At 31.7% G+C, this 19626-nt stretch overlaps 1 protein-coding gene across 1 annotated transcript; it reads right to left on the reverse strand.

Annotated features, from left to right (window-relative positions):
- Nucleotides 1–967: 967 nt before the first annotated feature.
- On the reverse strand, nucleotides 968–16428 carry LOC111716469 (uncharacterized). Its single transcript, XM_023491928.1, is given in 14 exon segments — nucleotides 968–1264; nucleotides 1542–1590; nucleotides 1909–1989; nucleotides 2650–2727; nucleotides 3330–3395; nucleotides 3483–3622; nucleotides 3849–3935; nucleotides 5147–5232; nucleotides 6329–6387; nucleotides 7809–7871; nucleotides 8288–8347; nucleotides 8941–9044; nucleotides 9691–9795; nucleotides 16250–16428. Coding segments are annotated over 14 exon segments (1203 nt in total). The 5' UTR covers nucleotides 16308–16428; the 3' UTR covers nucleotides 968–1097.
- Between the last annotated feature and the right edge of the window lie 3198 nt (nucleotides 16429–19626).

The following is a 19626-nucleotide window of genomic DNA, read 5'->3' on the forward strand; positions in this document are numbered from 1 at the left end:
CTGTTAGACTAAATTTATGATTGTAAATAGTCCAAAGAACATGAATTTATTGTGCAGTGTACATAGATCCATTTTACGTAATAATATGGTTTGCAATCAACTGATTTTATACATCAAATACTCAAAAGATTGTGTAAATGACGGCTTCTTATTCCAAAGTGTTATGGTTCTCACTGTATTTACATCTATTTTTTAAAACGATGAAGGTACTTTTTCCCTTTATTCCATCTGTTCAGTGTTGAGTTTTTTTTATGATAGGAAATTGAACCTTTAGATTTAAAGTCGTCTTCTCAATTAGAATGTTTTTCTTTTTTTGGTTTACAACTCATTGAATTTTCAATAGCTTCACAGGCGCGTACACAGGGGGAGCAGTAGTCCTCCTGCCCCCCTGTGCATCACGGGGGGCTTCACCCAGGGATTTATGGGCAAAGGTAAAAATCAGGTGCATGTGGGTAAAAATTGAGCTTGCCGCCCTCATCTTCAAAGGGGTGTTTCCCCTTAAAAAGTAGTTGACAATTTTGCGCGCCACTTATTTTCAAATTTTAACTTAGTATTTCCATTTTATCTAAAATCTCCTCCTACCCCCTACTTGATGAACAATTATAGCCAGTATTACATCGTTTTGATCCAATAATACAGGGTGTCCCAACAAACATCTTCGAATCTATGCGGCATTTTTTCAGCTTAAACATTTAATATCGCGCCTGGTCTTGAGATTTTCAAAATTTCGTTAATTTTTAAGAAACAAGAAATGTAGACAACTTTATGGAAAGCTCATCAGTTGTAAAGTCTCACTCTCGTATATTTCACTTTCATTGCCATGCATTAAATATCAGAAATCAAAAACGACTTTCAAGTCGTCTTCCAATTTCCATGTTTATTGGGACACTCTGTACACAAAATTGCTGGTGGTTTAGAGCTTACAGCATAATTTTAAAGTTTACAAAAAAAATTTAATTAGAGTTAGTTAGTTGTATTTATTTATTAGTTAATTATGCACATTTTATCAACATTTTGCCTAAAATTTGATGAACTTAGTCGATTAAGTCTTTAAAAGTTTACAGTATTTTCATATCACATTAGCACAAGTTATCAATTTAGTTTAAAAGGTGAAGACACACAGTAAGAAGCAAAACGAATTGAAATGTCGTCGTTGATGAGGAACTTTTTTCAAAAACAGAAAATCCAGGAGTTTTAAATTCTTCGAAGAGTGCACTCACAGCTGCATCCTCATTCGCCTTGAAAGATTGAACATGGGCAGTTTCTGAAAAAAATGTAGTGGTCGGCGTTTATATCAGTACAAGGAAGACGACTTTTTATAAATTCTTTGATCCCTACTAGAATTTTACAAACAAAAAATGTACATGTAAACTGAGTGAGGCTGTTCGTTGACATACTCTCTCTGTTTACATTATTAGGTGTTTCTAAAAGCTTGGTAGAAATCAAAATTAAAATAGAACGTCGTCTTCATTGTAATGATATATACGACGACTGTATGTTTTAAGTATATCTATAAGTTCTCTTTGTTTAATCAATCTTACCATGCAGAACGTTGATTTTTTCTTCTTTGAGCTCTTTCAGTTCTAGTTCCTAGATCGAAACATTTTCGACAATTATTTTAAAGAAAAAATCAGTACCTTCAAAATTCAAAATGAAAAAAAATCGAGAAACCTTTTTGAAAATGATTCGGATTAAAAACTTTACGAGAAGATACGGCAAATCATTAAAGAATCCATTAAAAGACAATATTTATAGAAAAACACTTTATTTAACTTTAAAATAATATTTTAAGAGTTTCAAGTCGTTATTTCCAGTCTCATCCTTTGTGGGTAACCCTGTACAAAATGGCCGCTTGGAATATAAAAATGGTTGTTTAAAAACAAAATGGCGTCAAATGTGCGATCCTGCCTTGAGTTGTTTAAACTCCTGGATTTCTTGACAGTCTTTACACTCCATTTTAATAATGGTTGACATTGAGATCTCATAAACCTAGAAAAAAAAACAAATTAAAAAAAGTGACTAACAAAAAGTGCAGAAAACTCTGAAATAAGACGACAACTTTTATAATCAAGTTATAACGTTAAAACGTTCCATATAAGCATGAAACAAAGCAAGTGTGCAGTGTAAACAGACCCATTTCACTAAATTAGTAATTTGATAAGTGTCATCTGGTAAAACTATTTGCTTTGTAACAACATAAAATACACTAAAGTATTGCTATTATGCCGTCTTCCTTTTCCATAGTTTTTCTGAATATCACTGTATAACTGAAAAATGTATGAACATCTTTTTACACTCCGACAATAAAGATACAAATTTTAATCAAAATTACAGTTTTTAGAGAAAATGTACCACGCCGATACACGTTTACCATTAAAGAATGCAATAGTAAAAGAATGATGAAAACTGCAATAGTAAATCATAATGTAAGGTAAAAACTTTTGTCATCTAAATATAAATAGCTTAATTTTTTATTATAATATATTGAGTAAGCGTTGGGTATAGCATAAGAAGCACTATTTTATTTTTTGTTCAATTACAAAATAAAATAAATAAAAAGTTAATAAGTTGCTTCATACAAAAACCACTAACCAGGGGCGGTTGCAGAGCTCTATACCCCGCCCCTAAAAAAGTGCTTCATGGTCATACCTTATTTGGGTCTGGAGCATCGTCAAAGATTTCTCTTCTCCTTCGACCGTATCCAATCTGCCCGTTGGAACACTGAACCTAGTGAAACAGATTTTTAAAAAAGAACTCTCAATCCAAGGTTATAATGCAAGGAAAGTTAATTGCAGTTGCATATATAAGAACGCATATTAAGGACGCAAAATGTGGACTTACAATGACTCAAAATGAGGACGTACAATTAGGATGTACATTGAGGACGCACAATGAGGACATACAATGAGGATGTACATTGAGGACGCACAATGAGGACATACAATGAGGGAGTACAATGAGGACGAAACAATAAAGACGTACAATGAGGACGCACAACGAGGACACACAATGAGAACGTACAATGAGGACGCACAAAGAGGGAGCACTGCAAGGTCACACAACACAATGAGAAAGCATATTAATTACACATTATGAGGACGTATGTCCAATAAGGACGCATATAGAGAATTCACTATGTAAAGGCAGTATTGAGTACGAAAAAAATAATGACATAGATATACGTTTTCATCGCTATAAAATATACAGGGTTACCCACAAAGGATGAGACTGCGGTGAATCCTGAATATAAGGAACAGACAGTAGAAAAATCCGTACAATGTGAAGTCTCATCCTTTGCAGGTAACCCTGTAGGATTATTCAGCACTTACCCCTTGGCACGTATCCAGGCACACATTCACTGTGCCTTTAAACAGGACAAAACTGGACTCAGGGAACTGACAGGTCAGATTCAAGTATTATTATTATTATTATTATTATTGTTGTTGTTATGTATAAACAGGACAAAACTGGACTCAGGCAACTGACAGTATAGATAGATAGATAGATAGATAAATAGATAGATAGATAGATAGATAGATAGATAGATAGATAGATATCGTTTACCCATTAACAAGAATAGGTTCTGTCTGTGATCTGGTATCTGTAACCTCCATGCCAGAAACTAAAAATATTTAAATAAAAAATAAAAAAAATTCTGTAATAATTTTAAAATTTTTTTGTAACTAGTAGTTTCATGAAAAATGCAATCTAATTTAAATCCATCTATTTTTTTTTTAAAAATCATTACAAATCATTCTGTCATAAAAATCTGGTTTTTTGGTATGCAACAATTTTTCTTGAATCCCGAAAAAAAAACTTTTGGTTTAAAAATTATTAAATATTGTTACCAAGAAGTCCATATATGTCCTTGCTGATATTATCCAGATATATTTCCATATTCAAGGGAGTTCCAGGCTTCACGTTCAATTCATCATCTAGATTTATATTCATTCTTTAATTCATTTATTCACCTATTCATTTATTCATTTATTCATCCTTTCATCCTTTCATCCTTTCATTTTTTCATTTATTCATTTATTTATTTATTCATTTATTCATTTATTCATTTATTCATTTACTCATTTATTCATTTATTCATTTATTCATTTATTCATTTATTCATTTATTCATTTTATTAATTTATTAATTTATTCATTTATTCATTTATTCATTCATTCATTTATTCAAATATTCATTTATTCATTTATTCATTTATTCATTTATTCATTTATTCATTTATTCATTTATTCATTTATTCATTTATTCATTTATTCATTTATTAATTTATTCATTCTTTCATTTATTCATTTATTTATTTATTCATTTATTCATTTATTCATTTATTCATTTATTCTTTATTTCATTTATTAATTTATTCATTCTTTCATTTATTCATTTATTCATTTATTTATTTATTAATTTATTTATTTATTCATTTATTCATTTATTCATTTATTCATTTTATTCATTTATTCATTTATTCATCCTTTCCTTTATTCCTTTATTCATTTATTCATTTATTCATCCTTTTAATTGTTTTTTTATCTATTAATTTATTCATCCTTTATCCTTTCATTTATTGATTTTTGAGAATCTGGGGTCTCCAACAAAATTATAGAGGCCTTTAACGAAAATCTGGGGTCTCCAACGAAATTATGGGGGTCTCTAATGAAAACTTGGGGGTCTCCAATGAAAATATAGGGGTCTCCAACGAGAATCTGGGGGTCTCCAATGAGGCGTCCATGGGGGTCTCCAATGAAAGGGAGTATCTATAAATAGTACTCCAATAATGATGATTTCCCTCCCAGAATCCATCTGACATGGTTTTTTTTACTAAGGGAAATGAGTTTAGGTTTTTTGATCTACGGGTTTTCCGACCAAAAATGTGTTTTATCGTTAATGAATGTTCGTCGTTAACAGTTTTAACTGAAGGGTCGTCGTTAATGTTCGTACAGAATCGTCATCGATCGTCAAAAATTGAAAACGACTTATCTTTGTTAACGAAATGACGAACTAAAACTAAAAAAGACGATTTTTATCAAAAACGATCGTTTTTTAAAACGGCCGTTTCGTTTTTCGGTAATTCTACATCGTCAACAAAACGAAACTAGCGTTTTTTAAAAAAGTGAAAGCAATCCATCCCTACCTACAAGTACTCCGTCTTGTCTGACCCCAACATTAAGTACAGGAGAGGGAGCATGTCCAGTAACTTCACTTGTAATTTCAACTTCTCTAAAGAGAATATAATATTTGTTTAATAACAAAGATAAAAATGATTATATGATTAACGAAGCTAATGAAAAGACTGAGAAGCCAGTTAAAACAATATTGTAACTTCAAACTTTTTAAAAGTCAAGCTTCCCTATACCTGACTATCAACAGTCGGACTTCAAACGTCTGACTTTTAAAATTTGACTTCAAACGTCGGACACTTGAAAATGTCGGAATACTAAAACTTGTATATGCCTGACCAAAAAGGACTGAAATACTTCTGACTTTTAAAACTACTTGGGGTAGTAACCATAAACCCATTTTTTTTCGTCATGAGTAATTAATATTATGTAATTGATATATGTACAGTGAAACCCTATATAACGAATACATCGAAAGAATTTATCAAATGTCGTTTTGACAATTTTCAATGAGTTTCATACTATATTACGTAAATCATAGTATTTGCGAAAATAAATAAATAACCATGAATATGCGGGAACAGTTTTAAATAGTTCAATATATAATCATTTAATTAAAAAATTAAATATCTGCAACATTCCATTATCAGAAAGTTAAGAATACGACATTTGATGTATTTGTTATTAAGGGTTTCACTGTATTTATTACGTTAAATTTTCAGGGTACATTTACAAAGTACATTTATAAAGTACATTAGTTACAAAATACTTCATTCCAAACAACTTTTTTAGGTTTAAAAGGAAGAAAAGAAAAAAATACATTCCACGGTTTGTATCCATATTACATAATTGCATAAAAAATCATACAGTGAATCCCAGATATATAAATACTATAGTAAGAGTTTTCTCTAATGTCGTATTCTCAACATTTTTAAGATCAAATGCCGCGGAAAAACGAGTTTACTGTATCAATTTATGTCTTTCATATTTCAGGGCTATTGATTTACCTTAAATTAAAATTAAAAAGCAGTTTCCTAAAAATTATTAAAAACTTATGACTCTACAATGATATTTGGATATGCAACTGCGAACATCTCAGCAGCTTTCTTTTTAATTTTTAATAAATTTCAAGACGACATTTCATGCGCTCTTGCTATGTATTCTTACATATGAGATTGGCTGTATAACAAACTTACTCTTCACTGAATGAAGCTGGGAATTCAGCTTGTCTTTTAACAAGAGAGACAGCTTCAATCTAAAATTAAGAAGAACTATAAAGAGACGCCTTCAGACAAGAACTATAGAAATATGGACGAAAAAGGCGTCGTTCAGACTTAAAATTTAGTTAGAAACGAACTTACATAGGACACGGAATCAGTGCAAACGGCTACGCTTTTTGCTTTGAATTTAAAGTCTAAAACTAAAGAATGCGGTAAATTTAACCCTGACGGAAAATTCAAATTTCCCGGGGAAAATATGAACCAATCAGATTACAGGAATTACGGAGATTACGGATCTACAAAGATTATACAGCATAAGCTGTTTTTTTAATTTCAATTTCACAAAACTGCGGCGTGAAAAGTAAAAAAATATTTCGTATTAGATTCCTATTTGCCCCCTGCCCTCCCAAAAATTAAGAACGCTGTTCTTAGATTTAAGATTTATAGTGTAAAATTTTAGAGCAAAATTAAGAGTATTTTCCAAAATTAAGATTTTTAATTGAACATAATTTTGAAATCGAAATTTTTTTTAATTTTTAAGAACATTTTTTTGAAATCCCAAAAATTGTGAAAAATATGAACTTGTTTTTTTGATGTCAAACATCTCTTTGATTTGATTTGCTTAAGCTTTTTGTTCTTGACTTGTTGAGTTTGTTGTATTAATTTAATCCAAGGAAAATCGCAATTGTATTCGTTAGTCATCTTACTTTGACACCTCAAACATTCTCTTTCATTGGTTTGATATTCCGAAACCTGAACCACAATCAACCCGCATACAACATTTTCAATAGTTAATTTGAAAGTTAACGTCTATAGAGAATATATGAATCTTAAATATACTAAAAAAAATATCATCAAAGTAACAACTTAAAAAATACAAAAATGTTCAAAAGAATATCATACTTGACACTATCCTGATCTAAACAGTAAACATGGCACTATTGTACAGACCAGATCTAGTTTACATGTTTTGTTATAATGTAACGAAATATTTTATCGTTTGAAGAAATGAGATAACTTAAAAATAGAATTCGCTCGCATATTTTTCCTAAATTAATCAACTGAAAATCAATGAAAATCAAAGATTTATAGTTTATGGCAGGGTTTCTCTTGAATTTTAGTTAAATCGTTGTACATTGTACAGTGATCACCAGAAATCTCTGGAAAAGGAAGATCACTTTTAAACTTTATTTATGACTAGTCCATTATGCATAGGATATAGCAATTGTTCAGTGTAAACAGACCCATTTCCCTTAATTTGTGATTTAATAAGTTTCTACTGTCTAGTAAACCTATTTGCTTTGTAACATCAAATACACTTAAATATTTCTATAAAGTCGTCTTCCTATTCAACAGTTGTGTGTTCTTACTGTATAAATAGATATATAGATTTGGAAATATAAATAATTGATATAGATATAAAAGATAGATAGTTAGATAGATATTTGTAAGCTACCTCTGAATCGTACGAGGAATTACCCAAAGGAGTCAGGTTTGTGTCACATTTGACCAGGATAGACTGAAAATAAAATAAATCTTAAAATCCTTTTTTTATTCATCTAATTCATTAAAAACTGGATTAACTAAAAGTATCATGAATAAAACTGAATAAATTAGTGTTATAATTATTATTATATTATATATATATTATATTATATTATATTATTATTATTATTTTTATTATTATTTTCTTATTCCCTTTTTGAGCCTTTCAAAATAGCCTAACAAAAATCTAAGAAAATTATTAAATGGTTAAAAATTAGATAACTTTAAAAAAGAAAAAACTTGAATTATTCCAATTAAAATTATTCGAATTGAAAGGAATAGTCGTCATTTCAAATTTTATGTGGTCCCAACAGTAACGGTGTGAATCGGACATTGCCCTATTCAAATGAAGGGTTACTAGAAAGTACACATCAGTTCCTGAAAAAATACCTCTTTAGGAGTAGAATCCGTATACTCGACAACAACTCTATGGTAATAAACCTTACTCCCCTAGATTAAACAAAAACATTAATTGATAAAAATAAATCTTTAAAATTAAACTGAGTTTTTAAAAAAAGAAATATTTTTTTTTTAATAACAAACTTTGAGACCGAATTTAAAGAATTTAAACCGCGCAGCTGAACCGCCAAAACCGGTTCCAATTTGAGCGCCGGCTCAAATCTTGAAACACCGAATATAGTTTTAAGTGGAACTAACCAGGTTTGAACCGCGTTTCAAATTTGAGACACGGCTCAAATTCTTTAAATTCGGCCTCTGATTTAAACACTTTCTAATCCCACTAAGCGAACAATATTCAACATCTACTATTCACTTTTTCTCTTAGATACTTTTTTGTCGACATTAGCTTTTTTGATAAAATTGTAAAAAATACAGCTTTATAATTTTGAAGAAGTTGAATTTAATGGTTTCAATTTAACTGCATATAAAGACATGCTGTCGTCGTCGTATGTTTTAGTACAATGAAGAAGACTTTCTATTTCAATTTTGATTTCTACCATCCGACAAATACAATAAACTATTCATTTTTATAACTTTTTTTAGATATATTTTCTTATCTGGGTTCTTTTTCCAGATTAACCTACCGTTTTCTTATTCACTACTTTAGTGATCATACATTGGTAAATATCATCAAGATTGAGCTCAAATGTCGCCTTTCTTCCCTCAATCACAGGCTTGCAGGCTGGCTCTGAATAAACGTAATCTAATTATCACTAATTTTTGAAAAAAAGTTTGAACAATTTTAATTTTAACTAAACTAAAATTTGTTTATTATTTACTTTTGCTTTTTCCCCTTTTAGAGACCAAAAATTGACATTGCTTTAAAAATCCGTGAAGCCAGAAAATTGTCATTTTATTTTATGGTTCAAGTCAAACTTTTTACTTCAAAAATTTTTTTTTAAGGCTCAAAACTTAAACTTTAATGACACTACTTAAGAATCAAAACTAAACGTAGATTAATTGAATTAAAAACGAACAACATGATTTAAATGTGCGACTTTTTCGCGTTTTCTATAAATTCCTAAAAAGCAGGAAGGAAAACGTAATCTTTTAGCCATAATTTAAGAATCACTATATACGTTCACATACGTTCGATTCACAACAGTACTGTTAAACCATCGGAGAAATCCAAATTGTTTCACCTAAAAATTGAGTGCCGGGTATTTAGAGTGTACACTTTACTCCATGCAAATTTCACATTGTTCCCTAAGACCTTAAATTCAAAGGGTGCCGTTGTAAACCGGACATGGCATAGCACACATGGAGATAGAGAAAATATGAGAGGATTGAGACACGAAGCTCTCTGAATTTCTTAAATTAATCCTGCCCATTACCTGGAAAATCTTTGAGGTTTTGCAAATATAAGTTTTTAACTTCTTCCCTTTGAACCAACTCTACTCGCATACTATCAGATCCACAGTGCACTTTGTAGTGCAGACCTTAACATACAATTCTAAATTAGTTATTTTTCTGATTTAAACAAAATCTTATATCATGTTAATATATTGATATCTGGTAATTAATTGCCCAAAATTGTATGTCATTTACATACGTAAGTGAGAACTAGAAAAGCGTGAAATAAGAAAAATGACTTTTAGAATCAAGAATTATGACATTAAAGTGAGTGTTTGCGAAAAATGAAAGGGGTATAGACTTACGGCGAAAAATAAGCGCTTTTGATCGTTCCTAATCTTACTTCTATATCTGTTGCGTCTATAAGTAGAAAATTGTTAAAAACGACTCATACCGAAGAACGTAGAGTCCATACAAATTCAGAAAGTTACAACATTCAACTCGAATCATAAAATAATCAATTTAATTCCAAACAAATCATTTAGATGTTAAAACCTTTAGTCATCGATTATTTTTCGATGCATTTGTATATAGTTGATATTTCATAATATTTTTGATTTTTTTAAAAATAATATTTCTTTTTTTTAAATCTAAATATTTTTATTCAGTAAAAAGTTGAATGCATACATTATTGATTAAGATTTGTACGATTACATATACATTTTATGTTTGGTTTTTAAACATTTTCACTATTTTAATCAATTAAAAGGATTCAGTACATTTTCTTTTTTTATAGATTTTGTATATCATTATATGTCAGGCAGATTTTCGTTTTAGAATGCCAGTGTAGAGCCTGACAACAGCACTTTAATGAACTATTTGTAAAACATGCATAGTAGTTTCCCACTTTTTCAGTTGATTTAACTGGACATAACCGGCACTGCTTATCTTCGCAATATCCAAACATAGGGTTATCCATATTTGACGGGGGTAATGGATCAGATTTAGATATAGGACTGGTCTCGGATTCAGTGCCAGACTCCTCAGAATCACCGGGGTTAGGGTTAGGTTGGGTTTTAGGCTCTGGATCAGGTTCAGACTCGGAGTTTGCATGTTTATTATTCCCGTCCAGCTGAGGAATAGGGGATGATACTAACGATTGAGAGCGTGTCTTTCTCTTCTTTTGGGGGGTTAAAGTTGAGATTTCTTCAACATTTGGCGGAATCACAATGGACTGGGGGCCTCTCACGGACCTCTCCTCAGATTGCGGAACTTTCAGGGGTCTCTCTCCGGACTGGGAGTTTTTCATAGGCCTCTCCTCGGACTGGGGGGCTCTCGTGGACCTCCCCTCGGACTGGGGAGCTTTCCCGGAACTCTCATCGGACTGGGGGGCTCTCATGGATCTATCTCCGGACTGGGAGGCTCTCATGGACCTCTCCTCGGACTGGGGGGATTTCACGGAACTCTCATCGGACTGGGGGAATCTCATGCACCTCTCTCCGGACTGGGGGGCTCTCATGGACCTCTCCTCGGACTGGGGGGCTCGCATGGACCTCTCCTTGGACTGGGAGGCTCTCATGGACCTTTCCTCGGACTGGGGGGCACTCAAAGACCTCTCCTCGGACTGGGGGACTCTCATGGACCTCACCTCGGACTGGTGGGCTCTCACGGACCTCTCCTCGGACTGGGGGGCTCTCATGGACCTCACCTCGAACTGGGGGGCTCTCACGGACCTCTCCTCGGACTGGGGGGCTCTCATGAACCTCTCCTCCATCGGGGCGGTGACATTGTGGTTTGTGTTTTCACATGTTCTCCTCTTTATTCTTTTCCTCCTTCTCCTTCGGGTTCTTAAGGACTGAGACCATGGAGCTTGCAATTTTGAGAAATTGAAGTACTCAATACCTTCTCTGAACCACAGTTTTAGCTCCACCTCTACACCAGCTTGTAAACACTCCCTATATAATCCCAGAACTCGATGAGTAACACTCATTGTCAAGTATGTTAACTAAAGGTTGTGTTTATCTCGCCCCATAGCAACAGCTGTAGGGGCCACCTTGGGGACAGGTATCATACCAAAGAGAGAGAAAGAGATAGGACCTTCCTGCTGAAATGCCGGTACTGAACTGAAATGCCGGTACTGAACTGAAAATAATATTTCGCTGGCGCTGGATTTTCGAACATTCTTGGAAAATATGAAAACATCGTCTTCTTTATCAAAAATCCTCTAAACATGATTAAATGTTTTAAAAATTAACTCTCAGATCGAAAAAAAATAAAAATATTATGAAATATCAATTTTTTACGATCCGAGTTGAATGTTGCAACTTTCTGAATTTGTATGGACTCTACGTTCTTCGGTATGAGTCGTCTTTAACCATTTTCTCCTTATAGAGTAGACGTGACAGATAGAAATAAGATTAGTAGCGATCAAAAGCGCTTATTATTGGCCGTAAGCCTATACCCACTTTCATTTTACGCAAACACTCCCTTTAAAGAGTGTAATGAGCAATTATGATATACAGCAATTGTGCAGTGTAAACAAACCCATTTCACTTAATAAGAGATTTAATAAGTTACTAGTAGAACTATTTATTTCTTAACAAAATCATTAATACTCTGAATTATTGCTTCATTGCCGTCTTCCTATTTTACAGTTTTCTGGTTCTCACTGTAAATGTGACCAAAATGTGAACGGAAACATTTATCATGATTTTAAACACGCACCTTGTATTTCCTAAGTATGGACTGTACTAGTGGCATTTTGAATTAAAACTTCTTTAAATTTAAACTAACAATTTTGTACCAAAATGGTTCTAATAATGATAACTATATAATTGTAAAACTAAATTAGCTTTTTAAGCATTTGTTTAAATAAGCCAATACAATCAACAAAACGATGTTTGCGAACTAGAAAAGGGGATTTTTTATTTTAAATATACAGTAAAAACTTTCTATTTAACTTTTTTAATTATTTATTCTAAAAAACACATTTTGCTTGTTCGACATGTTAAAGTTTCACTATTTATCTATCTAGTTCTCAGGTGCAGATTAAATATTTTCATGGTATTTACCGTTTAATAGAATATAGTCCAGGTGGTCTGGTTTTATTGGAGGAAAACAGCATGAGGAGGAAAGATTAGGATTTTGTAAAATATAACTTCATGGTCTTTTACTTCATACTTTACCAAGAATTTTAAAATTTCTGCAAATTAGTATAGTGTATTATATTTTAATGTATTTTCAGAGGCGTATCCAGGGGGGGGGCTATTGGGGCTAAGCCCCCAATAGACCAGTGTAATCTATTGATTTCGGGGGGTTTTCATTCCCCAACGGGTGCTGAGCCCCCCCTGGAAAGAAAAAAATTTAAGCCCCCTGGACAAATTCTTGAATACGCTCCTGTGTATTTTCTCCTAATTCTTCACTGTACATTCATAATCATAGTATCTTATCTTACTTATTGACTCAATTTGACAATGTGGTCTAAAAATGGTATAATGGGGGGAGGGGGGGGGTAAGAGATAGAATTAATTATTTAAGCTAGAGCTATATCTAAGATTTGTGTTTAAACCCAAGAACGCCTACGCCCAATGTTTGACAAAGGAATTATATAATATGAAGATAGATAGATAGAATGAATAAATAGACTGATTAAAAATATATTATAGATAGATTGATATATGGATAAATAGATTAATTTTAAAAAAATAAAGATAGAAAGATATTTGATAAAAAGATTGATTAAAAATAAATGAAAGATAGATAGATAGATGAATTAATGAAAGGATGGCTAAATACGGTAAAAACCAGAAAGCTATTGACAAGGATGACGACATTTAAAGAATATTTCTGTTTTTGATTTTGTATTCAGTAAAATGGGACGGTCTCAAAGGACTATTTCAAAAAATTACTTGAGTCTGAAAGTCGTCTTACTTTTACACAGTTTTCTAGTTTTCACTAACTGTAGATATATTAATAAGATATAAGAATAATATAAAATTATGGATTGATAGATGATACAAAAGTTAATATTTATTTATGCCTGCTGCAGTCAAAACCTTTTGTGTAGGGGTAACGCAATTTGCAATTCCCACTCCCCCTCTCCCAAAACTTAACACCCTTCACTGCAAACCAAAATGTCCACGCGTTCACGCAAAAAACGTGTAGTCTTTTGCCAATCAATCTTTTTAAACTTAAGCTAGAAAGGAATTTAAAATATATTTTTTAAGTTGTCCTGTAGATCTCATGTGCCTTGTTCACTAACCCATATTTGCTTGTCCTTGTATACAGCTCAACAATCAATATTCTTAGTACATTTTTCAATTCCCTTCTATTCTCCCTCTTTCTGTTCTATCTTACCTCTATACCTTACTAATTGTCCCTCCCTTCTTTCCCTTCTCAACCCCCCCCCCTCCACCAAAAAAAAGTTCATGAGAAAATGAAAAAAAAAAAATTATTATAACCACAATTTTCCCATGGTATGTAACTGCTTTTACAAATTTACCACGCTCATCTTTTTTTGGGGCCAATTGACCACCGAGACTGCAATAACCACGGAATAATCGTATTAACAAATTATAATACAATTAACTATTAAGCATCGCTAGTAATAAACAAATCACATAGCGCTCCTCAATACTAATCTCGAACTTGAGATTCCCCAATACTGTATCGTACAGATAAACTTAATCTCTAACTGGAGATTCCTCAATACTAATCTCGAACTGGAGATTCCTCAATACTTTCGGTACAAGAAAACCAACTAACTTCTCAGTATCTATTCTTTTTAAACATATTTTCAGATTAAAACTTCTGAAAATCACATTCTTTTTAGTGAATAGTGAGAACCATAAAGACCATAAGACACTGTTTGCCTCAAATACGCTTGTTTTTAATGTCGTCTTCCTATTCCACAGTTTTCTGGTTCTCACTATAAAATTCTGAATTTCCAAAAAAAGTTGGTCTTGTGTTGAAATAAATTGACGGATTAATTTTTGTTTGAAGATCAAAATTAGTAAACGTCTTGTCTTTTTGATGTGCGGTTTTCTTATTTTCTAATGTTAAGTTAATCATGGAAGCGTAAATAGTAGCGGGAATCGCAAACTCGCGTAGCGCTAAACATTTTTTTTTGCCCCTCCTTAAACATTTCTAGGGGGAAGGGGCAAGAAAAATGTGTATTATACTATTACTAAACCATAAAGATATTTTGGGGGTAAAGGATTTGAGTCTTTGCCACAAACTCAGATTGTCTAATCCCTATATCTTTGTTACCCATGTGTCGAATAGCCTTAATATTTCAAATTATGAATTCTAGTAGATGAAATAATCTAAGTTTAAAATATCATACATATATATATAAGATATAGGAAATAGAAAATTTGAGTTTGTGACAAAGACTCAATTCCTTTTAATATTTGGTAGCATTCTTTTACCAGTTTGGGGCAAATGTGTGTGGGAAAAATCTTTATTTCCGGGGCATATTTTATTTTTGGGGGGCAATTTTCTGTTAGGGTAAATCTTAAATCTATGTTTTAGGGGATAATTCTGTTTTGAGGGGCTTTTTTTTAGTCTGGGCAATTTTCAATGGTGAATCTTAAATATTTATTTTGGGGAAAATATTTTTATTTAAGGGCATTTTCAAAGAGATTTTTTAATCAAAGGGTTATTTTTTTGTTGGGCGCAAAACTTCCTAATTTTGGAGAAATTACCTTAAAATTGGGTGTATTTATAAAACATTTGGGGATAAAATTAAATTAAATGTAGGTGCAAATTATAAATATCCGGTGGCATTCTAAAAAAGGGAGCTAATTTAAATCTGGTGGTGCAATTTGAATAAGAATGTGTGAGCATCATTTTAAAAATCCAATTTGGCAAAATTAAAAAGAACCTGAGCTTATATTGAAAAATATGCAGAAATGAGTTTAGGTTTATTAAAATTAATGTGGGGGCTTTTTAATTAAATTTTCGAAAAAGTTAATAATATTTGGAACTATATGGACAAGTGTTAAGGACTTTTTGCCCTCCCCCTTAATTAGACTAGGGGGGCCTTGCCCCCATTGCCCCCTCCCCTTGGATGTGCGCCAGGACTCTAAAGCCAGCGAAAAAGCCGGACTAACTGCTTGGCCAAGGCCAGGCTTAGTTATAGGTTAAATGCATGCAGTCATTTTTACATTTTCATCCTGACAATGAACGGGGATAAAATGGGGGGGGGGGACCCTCTCCCCTCTTTACCATACCATAATATTAAAATAAGTTATTTTGTTTATTTTCTTGCTGTTTAATAACAGTAAAATGCATATATTCTTTTAATTTTTTTCGGACATCTTTTTTCGAACATAATTCTTAAAACTTTAACATCTGTATAACTTTTTTATATTAGCATTCAATTTTACTCAGACCTTCCTTTGGCAGTACACATTCAACTCTTTGTACAATTATCTTTAAATGGTACATGGTACATTGTATATTGTCCATTGTACATATAATAAGGTTGAATCATCCACAGATGGTATGCTATAAGAATAAAAACAACCCACGCTTTCAAAACCAGATTTGATTATTTTAAACTCTAAAATATGGGGTTTAGTTAATCCTTAAACATACCTTTGGAATTCACAGAAACTACTGTTAGAGTTATCAATAAAAATCCTAATCCCTTCATTTTATCACTGTTTTTATTTCATTGCCTAAACACACTAATAAACTGTCCACTCTGGGAGACTGTAACGCCCAAGGAGATGTTGAGCGGGCAGAGATGTGAACGCACTGAGCACCAAGACACAACTAAGGGCAACAGGTGTGTGTATCTCTACAATAGTAACTATTGTAAATAAATTAAATCTGCAACAAAAAAAATTAAATTTCAAAAGTTGACAGAATCAGGCTGTTAACTTATGAAGATTGAAAAATTGATTTTACAAATAAATCGACAGTTCCTGAAGAACTTGACTAACGTTGTGTTTGACATAACGAAACATGACAGCTGGTGAATAGTTTTAAATATCTTCCTCCATAAACTGTATTAGATATTAAAGACTTTTTGCAGTTTATTTAGTTTTAAAGAACTTTACTCAAATACATTTTACTTAGATATCAATTTTACTATAATATGGTTGCCATAAAATATTTATTATTATTCTCTTTGGCAACAAACAACTTGAAATATTATGGAAGAAGACATTTTAAACTATTTACTAACTGTCATGTTTCGTGAGACACCCTGTATCTAAACTACCAAAGACATTTCGATCTATAGAATACAAAAATCAAATTGGTACAAAGATGGAGGTTCATGAAATCCTCCTATGGTTAAATAACCAACCAACGACGCGTGTTTGTTTTTAATCTTTGTGAAGAAACAATCTCAAGAACTGACGAGGGTCAGCCCAGACTGAAATATATTTTCAATAAATGTGGAATGAACATCTACTTTTTTACTCTACAGAGGTTTGGTCCATTACCATCATCGAATCTTAAATCTTAGTCAAGAGCTACTTTTTGGACAAGAGATAAAAGGGGTTTCTCAGGACATAAATAATAAATATTTGATCAAATAAATTTGTTAATTATTTACCTTATACTAATGAACTTTCATGATAAAAAGCTATTAATTAGTGTACAAAGCATTAAGAAAAAATTTTATTTTTTTCGATACTTTGACTTTTGTAATGTTTTATTTTGTTGTACCTGTGAAACTATTACAATTACAATATACAGGGTGAGACAAAAAAAAGTGTGATTTGCGGCGCCTGGTGCAAAATTGTACCCTTTTTTGTGCAATTCTCCTGTATGGTGTCTTTTCATATTTTTTGGAAATTTGTAATTTTTTTTTTGTACTCCAATGGCCCAAAAGAAAATCCGCGAATCTTTTTTTCTCTCAAAATCAAAAGTTCAGAAAAGCAAAAATGTGCATTCATACTATTTCTCTCTAAATCTAAAATTTTATTAACATTGAATCACAGAATCAAAGAAAATTGGCAAAATTGTAATAATAAAATTCGCAATTTTCAGTTCTGGGGTAATTTTTAAGGAAAAGTTATTTAAATTCTCTAGTTCCTTTCTTCTTAGTATATTCTAAATTATTAAATATACGCTGTTCAGTTGAAACCTTGAGAACCATAATAATGTATATTCCGTAAAAATTATACCAGAACTGAAAATTGCGAATTTTCTAATTACAATTTTGCAAATTTTTCTGTTTTTCTGTGATTCAATCTTTTTAAAATTTTAGATTTCGATAGAAACAATTTATATAAACATTTTTGTTTTTCTGAACTTTTTATTTTGAAAGAAAAAAAAGGTTCGCGGATATTTTTTGGGGCCATTGATGGCCATCGTACCAAAAAAAATACAAATTTTCAAAAAATATTAAAAAAACACCATACAGAAGAGTTGCACAAAAAAGTTACACTTTTGCACCAGGCGCCGCAAATCACATTTTTTTTTGACTCACCTTGTATATTGTACTTTTGGTTTTATATACAGGATTAACCCCCCACATAAAGTTCACTAGAAGGGTGTTATTTATTTAGTGTCCTGTCCCAGTTTGCCTCTTGTAGCCTGTAATTTTAAAGTACAGCTTGATCTATAGCTGGTTAAAACTCGGCCAGGAACTAGAAATTAACCAGTGTTTACAGTGCAACCCACAAAGGATGATACTTCAGAGACGATTCTACGGAATTTTTAGTGTCTGTTTCCTTATTTTCATGATTCCCCGCATCCGTAAACTTGTTTGTTTCTTTGCCAAATCATTCAATAAGCCATTAAACTACTATATCTTTGGCAGAAGACCTAATTTGACCTTAAAATCGTCATAATTTAGAAGCCTTGCCCGTCGTCTTTACATGCTTTGTGGGTAAACCTGTATAAAGTTTTTGAACAAAGGATTCAAGTTGAACTTGTTGACTTTTTTTGCTTTTCAACAGGATTTTTCATCCGGGGTGAGAAACAGAAAGAATAAAAGAATAAAAAGATTTTCAAAAATTAATTTAAACACAAAATAAATAAATAATAAATAATAAATTTAAATAAAAATTAATTTAAACACAAAATATTGCATGAAAGGGAAAAAGTAATTTCTAAGTGAAAAGACATTTTCTTTACAAACATTGCAACTAAGAACAACAACATTACATAATTCCATTATATTGCGCGCTAAAGAGACAGACCGGCAATGTAAGGTAGTTAACCTGAGTATGCAGTGTTGTGGACAAATCCTTTAGGATTCATTTGAGACATATAACACTTTTTAAAGATCTGTAAATCCTGAGTTTGAGAAAACAAAAATCATCTTATCATCAAAAATAAGTAATCGTGTTCAATTATTAGTTTCTATTTTCTCATTATTCACAAAGATTTTCTGCAGATTTTCTGGAATTATTATTGAAAAGACGACATTTGAAGAATTTGAAGAAACATGCGAATAAATTCAAAGAAAATAAGAAATTTAATATAATGATGAAAAGGAAGTAATTGATTCTAGCATTGATTTATTGACATGATTTTTACTTTATTTTTCGTCGTCGTTATTTAGTACTTTAAAAAACGATTCTGAAACGTATCCACCCAAAAGTACGATTTTGAACGTCGACTTTGCACTCAAACCAGGATTTATAGATCTTTAAAAAGTTTTATATGTCTCAAATGAATTCTAAAGAATTTGTCCACAACATTGCATACTTCAACTACCTTACATAGCCGGTATGTCGTTTAAATGTGCAATAATGTTAGCGCACATGAAAGTAAATATTTGATTTTTAACTTATATTTTAAATTGCAATCCTCTCTCATGCCCAAGTTTGTAATGAAATGTAATATGCTTTATTATTTATCATCTATTATTCTTTTTAAATGCACTTTAAAAAGGCATGTCAAACATCCTTCGAACGCCCCTCTTATTAAGTCCTCTAAACAAATTTGAATGATAAGCTTGCTGTGAATATATGATAAAGTGGTCATTATAATATAATTGATAAGCATGG

The sequence above is a fragment of the Eurytemora carolleeae genome, unplaced genomic scaffold (genome assembly GCF_000591075.1).
Source record: "Eurytemora carolleeae unplaced genomic scaffold, Eaff_2.0 scaffold24, whole genome shotgun sequence".
Classification (NCBI taxonomy): domain Eukaryota; kingdom Metazoa; phylum Arthropoda; class Copepoda; order Calanoida; family Temoridae; genus Eurytemora; species Eurytemora carolleeae.